We start from the raw sequence: 9,694 nt of genomic DNA, 5'->3' as shown, positions 1-9,694 counted from the left end.
AAGTCCATTTATAGTCACCCATTCCTTCAAAAGCCATATTACTGGCTTTAAATGATTTTATAATCTCCTAATTAATTTTAAGTTGAATTTTTTTACATTTTTGGTTAAAACAGACTATAATTGTTACAATTTTGCAATTGAAAACAAGAACAATGGGAAAAGGAAAAGAGATAAAAAAAACAAAATAAAGAATAAAATATTAAATGGAAAAGAATAATAATAGACATACTTGTCCTTATCCTTAAAATTAACTTAATAATTAACACATACTTTTTAAAAAAAAAAATTGTGTTCAACCAAATTCAGTATCTTTGTGTTTTATCCTATGGAATCCTAAATCCTAATCCTAATTCTATTGGTCTTTAGACCTGATTCAAACTAGGTTTTTTCTTTTGTCTACTGTGTACTTATACTTTTCTTTATATCCTACAGATATGTTTAATTTATCATTTGTTCAATTAATTTTCAACGGATTTATCTTGTTACGCAAACTCAGGGAACTAACACTTTTGTCCAAGCCCCAGCTACGACGGCAAATGACGGAAAAGAGAGAAATGCATGATAAAGAAAGATATTCGTTTTACCACTTTATACATTTGGTGCAAGAGATGAAAATCTAAGGGGAATTAAAGATTTTTTACATTTGCTCTCTAATTTTCTTTCAACCAAACAAAAGAAATGTTTCTATCTACCTTTGTCCACCTCTAACCAAACAATGTTAAAAGTCCACAATATTGGTGGTCTATTAGTTTTCCCACCATTTAAGTCATCTTTTTCCAGAAAAAGAAGAAAGAAAAAAAAAAATCAAAGTAACATCAGTAGCTGCCAGCCTCTTACTGCATTGCGAGGTCAGAATATTAGGTTACAAACGACGGCATATAATTTGAACTGTTCTACGCCAGCACTCCTGGACGAATTCCCAAAATTGACCTTATTAGCCAAGCATGCTTCATTTTTAGCAAAAGTAAGAAAAGAATAATCATCAGATGTTTCTCAACAATGATACAACACTATGAATCCCGTTTGAATTCCATCAAAAGTTCTTTAGAATCTTCTCACTCGAAACTCCATCCGCTACAAGTATTGAAGTCACTTCCTGCAAAAGCAGCTCAGCAACATTTGTTACTCGTGCCCTTATTTAGCAACATGCAGCTTACATGTCATGTCTTAACTCCCCAACACAGTTAAAGTGCAAATTTACAATCCAAGCACAAAATAATAAATAATAATAATAAAAAACAATTTTCTGCTGTTGTTTACTCCCCATTTGTAAATTCACTACGGCGACTGTTGCCATATCCTAGGATATGCTAAGTCCTAACAATTCTGCCTTCTGCTGTAAGCTTCTAATGTCAGCCAACATCCAAAAACCTAGTCATTCATTCCATGGAGATCAAGCATTTATCTTCTCAATCAGTTCCATCTCAGCCATGCATTGTTTAACAGATAAGATTTCATTTCAATCAGAAGCTCGAAGTAATTGAAGAATGCAAAATCTTAAGCCCATATTCACAAATCCATACAAAAAATTAAAGGAGGATGCGAGCAACATCCCCTCCAAAACATGTGTCAGCTACTTGATCAGCTCCCAGCAGTTAATACCATACATCCTCGTTTTCTCATCCCTTTGAATCCTTGGAATTTAGAGGGAGCCAAGATCTTTCATTCTCTATGATCTTCCAAATCTACTATAAAAAAACACACTCATACCCAATTTTCTCCTTTCTCATCAACCTATCATCCACCAAAACACACATACTAATCAACTCAAACCATAGTTACTAATATCATATGAAATATGATACATATCGTTTGATATGTAACGATAATAATGAAAAAAAATACAAATCGATATACTATAATAGTATTTGATCAAGTATCGAAAGTATATCACACAATATACAATACATATACAATACACTTTTTATAAGTTTTATCCTATTCAATTACTCCAAAACCCATTTATTTATTTATGATTTTTAGATTGAAACATGAAAAGCTATTTTTTACAGGTTTCAGTCATTGAGATTTAAACTTTAGACAAAAAGATACTAAAAAAATTGTATTCCCTTTTGACTTCAAAATGTTAAATCATTTTAATTTTTAATTAATAAATTAACATGAAAAATACATTTCTTATTTAAAAATATATATTATTAAATAACATGTTGAGAGTTAAATAAAAATAAATTATCTTTTCAATTTAAGCCATATAATCTTCAATTCTATTAATAAATATACCATTTTTTATTTTTTTATTTTACATGTATATATGATATTTATAATTAATTTGAAAATTTTTTATTGTATCTTATGATACAATACGATATGATATTACTTAATACTTAAAAATAAGATTTTGATAGACGATACAATCTAAATTGAACAACTATGACTCAAACCAAGAAATTTAAAACAAAAAAAAAATCAGACTCAATTACTCTTCGAAAAAACAGCACCTCTGCAAAACATTGAAGGAAGAAGCGCAACAAAACCCCTTCAAGACATGTCAGCTACTCGATCAGCTCACAACAATTAGGATGTATACAACCCTGTTTTCTCATCCCTTTGACTCCTTACAATCAGAGGGAGCCATGAACTTTTCCTGCTCTTATTATCTTCCAAATCTCCTATAAAGCCATCAGCCATAAATACTAATAAACCCAAAAATATTACACGACTACTATTAGAAAAAAACAGCACCTACAAATTTTACAAGGACTATCACTAACTTGAACCCAATTTATTGTCAGCAACAAAAAAAATTGCTCCTCTGATCTTCTATTAGAAACACGTACCTTAAACAGAATACTGATCAGCTAATAATACTAATAACCCAAGAAACCTAAGAGACAAAAACCCAACAACCAAAATTCTACATATTTGAGCCAAAATACAGCCTCAACTCCTATTAAAAAATTTATATCTTCCACTTCTATTTGGTCAGTCTTACCTCTGACTTGACTATAGCCAAAAATACAGCCTCAACTCCCATTGCTAGTTGCAGTGAGAAGATCATAGAAGAAATTGGGAAGACATGTTGCAGAGTTTGGCAGAGAAATCAACCATAACAAATTCATTCATTTCACCACAAAACTCTCCTTATCACCTTGCTTATACATGAAAGTAAGAATGTTGGTGGAGAAACTGAGGCCAAAAGGTGTGAGTCGTGAGAGACATTTCATATTAGAGAGAGAGAGAGAGAATAAGTTTGTAAGGAAAGAAGTTTGAGTTGCAAAAAAATATATATCCAAGACATTCAGCTGAAGCGAACAGGAAGCAAGGAATAAAGGACATTAGGCCATTTTGATTCAACTAAAATATATTTTTCAACTCACAAACTAAGGCCCCCAAATTTTCCATATTGTATCTTAAATAACATGATAACTGATATATAATCATTTATCAATTACTATAGAATCTTTTCATTCCAATGTAATTAGTTATATTTTCACCGTTAACAAATTTTACAAAATCAATACAGTTAACTCTGCTTCCTCCAAAGTAGCTTTTTTTATGATAACAAAAATCCATGAACATTTTACTTTCTAAAGCAGGGCAACCTTTTGCAAGGATACAGAACACCCAACGTTGCTCAAGCATATGTTCATAATAAATAGAAAAAATCCAATTACTAGGTCAAGCCTCCTTAGAATCAAAATCAAGAGTCAACCATCAAAGCTCAAATATCAAAACAATGTCTACCTCCAATGTAAATGAGAAAATGGAACTCATTCCTGCTTCCTTTTCCCAATTCCCTCTGCAAATTCAACCCCTTAGTCCTTTATCATGTCCCTTCCCCATTAGCTTTAATATTTAAATCTCCTTTCTTTTCATTGCTTGGTTCTTATTTCTAATTGTATCGAGGGTGGATGATTCGTAACAGGTTGCTATGGGGATGAATTTGAAACCTCCAAGGTAAGTGCACCCTATATTGTTGCATGCGTCCCCCATGCGGGATTTATTTATTTATATATTTTGAGGAGTTTCATTTGTGTTGGCTAGCTATCAAACCATATCAGTGTTGAACACGAAAATGACACCACACAGGTAAAGTGTTAAGCAATATTTGTGCTTCATAGCATTATGTGCATAGTTACTAATATTAATGCCTCCCCTCGAACTGTGAACCAGATTTTGGGATCTAGATTGCCATACCTTTACATTCTCGGAACTCTTGATGCACGATCTAGATCCCTAAAATTGGGTACTAAAATAGTATGGATACAATATATGCGTCTAGCATGGCACTAAAAATTAGGACAAGGCATCTTCGTAAAAGCTATTCATAAAACAGAGTAAAGGAAAGTTATGTGATCATTGCTTGATATGAGTTGGTGCTTAGCTCAAAATATGGCATTCGAAAAGTTCAATCATGAGCTTATTTTTCATAGAGAAAGAAAGAGATAGGCATGGGTAGGAGGGAGGCAGGATTTCAAGTTCAACAAGCAGAACTATGTTATGCTGCTGCAGCTAGATGAAGAAGAAGCAAAAACAATGCCAAATAGATTAAGGCTTTCCATTTTATTCCACCTTTGGTTCAAAATCTTCAGGCCCATAATCCGTTCCAGAAGAGCTTTGTACATTCATCATAATTGGGTTTAACAAGTTATTATAGTCTAGCCCAAAAAAGAGGTATTGGGCTTATTTATATCTTCATATAATCTTGTTGATTTAACTTGGCTAACTTAAAACTTATAGTTAAATCTCTTCTTGCCATTCAAAACAATTTTTTTTTTTTAACAAAGAAGGCCATGAACGTTTGCTCCATATTAGCCAAAAACTACTTTATTTCATGAAATTTTGTATGTTAACAAAGAATGGAAAATATTGGATTCATAAAACAAATTAACTAAATGGCATACCCCACTCCCCTACTTGTACCACAAATTTCCTAAGAGGAAACTTAAGCATGGTTAAGGAAACAAGAGCAAAACATTAAACTCATATGACAACTCACGAGAAGGTTTTCCGTTTCAGTTGGGAAATTCAAGTACTACAAGTATGCTTTAAACAAATATAATTTCATTGAGAACCAAAATAAGGTAGCAGGTAGTGTATGAGAAACATAAAAAGAACTCCCACCCAAAAGTCAAAAGTTTTCTTCTTGCATCGGATAACCAATGGCTAGGTTTGCATTGCAGCCAAAAAAGTATGTTCGCTTGTAATTATAGCATATTGTTGCTCTTCCCCAGGCCAAATAATCTAGACCACTTGACAGTTTTACTCCAAATTCAGTGATTCAACTGAAGACATCTCATTGTTCAAGGCATAGGATCAAATAACTTCTATAGGATTTAAAATACATATTCTATCATACACTCAAAAACAGAAGAAGTCAATGGTAGATTACACCATTACTTGAAGCACACACTAAAGTTAATTAACATGCAAAAATTTTTCCTATTATTAAATAAAAGAGAAAGCTTGTATCAATGGTTAATTATTGCAATAATCCCAAACATTGCTTCTCCAGGAAAAAAACAACAGACAAGAACCAAGTGATAGATATCCACCACAATTCCAGAGATAATCAGAAAGATTAAACAAAGAAATCAGTGACAAATCGTTGTATTAAAAAGGAGAAACAAACCTCAGTCATTTGTCTTTGTCCACAAAGCACTGCACCGGTGCCCTTAGGGCTATGAATTTGCTTGGCCCTAGCAAAGGCAGCCTGCAAAAGTCAATGCAGGTTGTGATAATTCGATTCTCACAGGATCAAACAATATTAAAACATGTGAATAGAGCACTCTACCTGTACATAGCCACTTTCACCAGTCCAACTATCACCAGGCTGTGATAGTACCGGCACAACCTTAACACCAGAAGATTCCCAATCTTTGAACCTATCCTATAATAGGAACAAACAAGAGCTTCAAAATCAAGCAGACAAGATTTGCTTATTCTAGAATATAGAAAAGTCTAACAAAGTGGACAATCAAGAACCAGACCTGGTAAGCCATTCTCCTAAGGTTTCTAGCCCCATAATAAAGCCTCACATCAGGTCTCTTATAGGCACCAAATCCTGACTCAATGAGAGATCGAATTGGACTGGACAAGAGAAAGTAAAAAGAACAAGTAAGCTACAAAAAAAGGCCTGCAGGAAATGTATAATAATAGGATTTTTAAATAGTACACAATATCAAACTGTATTGCCATTCGGAGATATCTATTGCAATCAATAAATCAGTTTACTGAGCAAAATAGAGAAAATGAAAAACAAATGAACAAATAGAAGCAACAAACAAAAACAAATGCACACTTTACAAGATCTACTCTTTCTTCCTTTTTAAATGCCAATAAGTGTCTACTAACAGAACTCTTCCAGATGCTTAAGATGTTGAAATAGAAAGAAGGTGATGGAACTGATCTTCTTCCATAGTAGGAAATGCAATGAAGAATGATCACCTTTGTGCATCACAGTTGCCAATAATAAAACAATACACAAATATTTCAATTTCTGTTCCAGTTCTCAAGAAGCGAGATTTACTGGAACTGAAAATGATTGTTCTGCAGTTAATATGATAAAAAAAATAGTAGGTTGGGGGAAGGGTGCATTAGTCATATTGACAGGGAAAGCTATTAATGCAAAGAAGAAAACAATACATAGAAACGATTCACATGAGCATGCAAATGCAGAAATCAGTGGCAATTACTATATCCATCTCTAGATATTAACCATTCAAAGCTTTAAAACACACATGAATGTTGATGAATTAAAGAATCATACATCATGGTATCATCAATGCAGTCTTCATGCTGTTGAATATGAATGACTATAAAGATTCAAACAGTTGGTTTAAGCTAAAAACCAAAATTAAAAAAAAAACAATATCAAACATGAAGTAGATACAAATTAGTGAGGGCAGGGTATTTTGTAAATGATATCAAATTGGTGAATTAAAAAGTATGAGCCCAAAACGCAGTACTTAGTGGTCAAGTTTCCATCCTAAAAGCATCAAACAACATTTTGTAAGACAATGTACCAAATGAAGATCCATACACCATTATGTGCAAAAAGAGAAATTCAAAGTGCACACTTTACAAGTTCTTCCAGAACCACTAAGCAATCCTGAAATTACTGTACAGAGAATTCTACTACCACAAATCTTTGACCACCTTAAGAGCAAGACCAGGGCTTTGCTCAAATTCAATGTAAGAATAAGAAAAAAAACCAGAGTACAAAATTTTCATACAAATTTTCACGTAATTTAGCATCTCAAATGTGAGAAGAATTCAAATGCTACAAGAAACAAAGCATGATAAAACAATAAACCTTCAAATTTTAAATTGAATTAATCTAAATACCGCATAAAGATTGGTTATTAAAGTACTCCAACAAAAAAACTAACCTGATTCCCGATCCAGTAGCGAAAATCAAAACCGTCGGATAATCCTCAGGCGGATCGATCTTATCAACATTGAAGCCATTTCCTATCACTTGACTAAGCTCCACCACATCCCCTTTCTTCAACGCGCACAAAAGCTCCGCCGTCGATCCTGCAACGCTCTTCACCAAAAACTCAAACACTCCACTCGCTGCCGCCAGTGACGGCGGAGATGCTATTGCCAGGAACGACGGTTTCTCCACGTCCGGGAGCCGCAGCTGGAGGTACTGTCCAGGAAGAGTATGTGAGGACGCTAGGTCCGGAGATTCCGACACGTCGATGCTAACGTGGAAGAGGGATTCGGCGGCGGGCTCGATTGATGAGATTGGGGTTGGAGTCCAGACGCTGGTGTCTTGGCGAACTGCGGCGAGAGTGGCGAATCGACGGCGGGGGAGGTGGTGGCGGAGGGTTAACGGGTGGAGGGGGAGGCGGCGCAGGATAGACATGGGAAGGAAGGAAGGTCTAGCGTGCGCATGGGGTAGAAAGGGTATAGAAACGGACATGGTTTAGGTTGGCGAAGGAGTATAAAGAAGGTTATGGCGGCGCGGACCGGAGAGAGTCAGTGATCAAGGTGAGCGGAAGCTCATGAGGTGGCGTTTGATAAAACGCGCCCTGAGCCAGTTTTGGAGCCTCCACGTGGCATATCTTCGGGTTGTGTGATCCTGTAATATTGGGGATAAGCAGTGGGGCCTCTTTATTTTAGTATTTTTTATCATTAGATTAGATTATATATTTATTATTTTTCGATAAAAGGAAGGTTGATGTTATTTTATTGTTTTTGGAAGTGAAAACAAAACACTACAGCTTAATCATTCAAGCGAGGCACACCGCCATAACATCATTCATCAACAAATCCCAACCTCCAACAAGAGGAAAATCAGAACTAATGAATTCTTCAACCAAAGAAAAACCTTGGTTAGCCATAAAGTCAACAAAGCATACTTTCTTGGAAGATTGGTGGAATCCTACCTTGTAACTAAAAGATAAAGAGTATTACCTTGAGAAACATGAAAAAAAAGACATTCATTGGCAAAAAAAGTCCATTTAAAGTCACTCATTCCTTCAAAAGTTTTATTACTCGTTTTAAACGATTTTATAATATCATAATTGATTTTAAGTTGAATGCTTTCAGATTTTTAGTTAATACAGACTATAATTGAATGTTTACCTTAAGAAACATAAAGAAAAAAGCATTCATTGGCAAGAAAAGTCCATTTATAGTCTCCTATTCCTTCAAAAGCCTTATTACTCACTTTAAATAGCTTTATAATCTCAAAATTGATTTTAGGTTCAATTGTTTTTTACATTATTGGGTAAAAAATATTATAATTGATTGTCTAGCTTGAGTAACATGAATAAAAAGATACTCATTGGCAAGAAAAGTTCATTTATAGTCACCCATCCTTCGAAAGCCATATTACTTGCTTTAAATGGTTTTATAATCTCATAATTGACTTGAAGTTGAATTTTTTTTCATTTTTGGTTAAAATAGACTATAATGGAAGGTTTACCTCCAGAAACGTAAAGAAAAAGATATTCACTAGCACAAAAAGTCCATTTATAGTCGTCCATTCCTGTAAAAGCATTATTACTCGCTTTAAATGATTTTATAATCTCATAATTGATTTTAAGTTGAATGTTTTTAGATTTTTGGTTAAAATAGACTATAATTGAATGTGTACCTTGAGAAACGTAAAGAAAAAAGCATTTATTAGCAAGAAAAGTCTATTTATAGTCTCCTATTTCTTTAAAAGCCTTATTACTTGCTTTAAATTATTTTATAATCTCATAATTGATTTTAAGTTGAATTTTTTTTACATTTTTTGCTAAAACAGACTATAATTGAATGTCTACCTCAAGAAACGTGAAGAAACAAGCATTCATTGACAAGAAAAGTCTATTTATAATCACCTATTCCTGCAAAAACTTTTTTACTCACTTTAAGTTGTTTTATAATCTCATATTTAATTTTAAATTGAATATTTTTACATATTTGGTTAAAATAGATTATAATTGAATGTCTACCTTGAAAAACGTGCAAAAAATCCAATCATTTAGAGGAAAAGTCCATCTATAGTCACCCATTCGTTTTAAAGGCTTATTCCTTACTTTAAATTGTTTTATAATCTAATGCTTGATTTTAAGTAAATTTTTATTGCATTATTGGTAAAAACATATTATAATTGAATGTCTACCTTGAAAAACATGAAGTAAAACACATTCATTTGCAAGAAAAGTCTATTTATAGTCATCCATTCGTTCAAAAGCCTTATTACACACTTTAAATGGTTTTATAATCTCATAAT

General features: G+C 33.4%; 1 protein-coding gene across 2 annotated transcripts; it reads right to left on the bottom strand.

Annotated features, from left to right (window-relative positions):
- Nucleotides 1-804: 804 nt before the first annotated feature.
- LOC110428839 (FAD/NAD(P)-binding oxidoreductase) lies at nt 805-8,032 on the bottom strand. 2 transcript variants are annotated; one of them, XM_021444761.1, is made up of 5 exons: nt 7,353-8,031; nt 5,952-6,051; nt 5,756-5,851; nt 5,594-5,674; nt 805-1,096 (listed from the first exon to the last, which is right to left on the bottom strand). In XM_021444761.1, the coding sequence occupies exons 1-5, from the start codon at nt 7,889-7,891 to the stop codon at nt 1,034-1,036; spliced, it is 879 nt and encodes a 292-aa protein (XP_021300436.1). In that variant the 5' UTR covers nt 7,892-8,031; the 3' UTR covers nt 805-1,033. The 2 variants fall into 2 exon arrangements, with proteins under 2 accessions (XP_021300436.1, XP_021300437.1); XM_021444762.2 differs by lacking the exon at nt 805-1,096 and adding an exon at nt 1,110-1,734 and having other exon boundaries at nt 7,353-8,032.
- Nucleotides 8,033-9,694: the final 1,662 nt, after the last annotated feature.

The sequence above is a fragment of the Theobroma umbraticum genome, unplaced genomic scaffold (assembly GCF_002168275.2).
Source record: "Theobroma umbraticum cultivar Fairchild unplaced genomic scaffold, ASM216827v3 scaffold_4817.0, whole genome shotgun sequence".
NCBI lineage: Eukaryota > Viridiplantae > Streptophyta > Magnoliopsida > Malvales > Malvaceae > Theobroma > Theobroma umbraticum.
This window is presented reverse-complemented; position numbering and strand designations above follow the sequence as displayed.

Excerpts from the sequence above, each read along its gene's own strand:
- LOC110428839 (XM_021444761.1), bottom strand. The coding sequence starts at position 7,891 with ATGTCCGTTTCTATACCCTTTCTACCCCATGCGCACGCTAGACCTTCC. Across the intron at positions 6,052-7,352 it reads GCTACTGGATCGGGAATCAG|TCCAATTCGATCTCTCATTG; the intron begins GTTAGTTTTTTT and ends TCTCTTGTCCAG. Across the intron at positions 5,675-5,755 it reads GTGAAAGTGGCTATGTACAG|GCTGCCTTTGCTAGGGCCAA; the intron begins GTAGAGTGCTCT and ends TGACTTTTGCAG.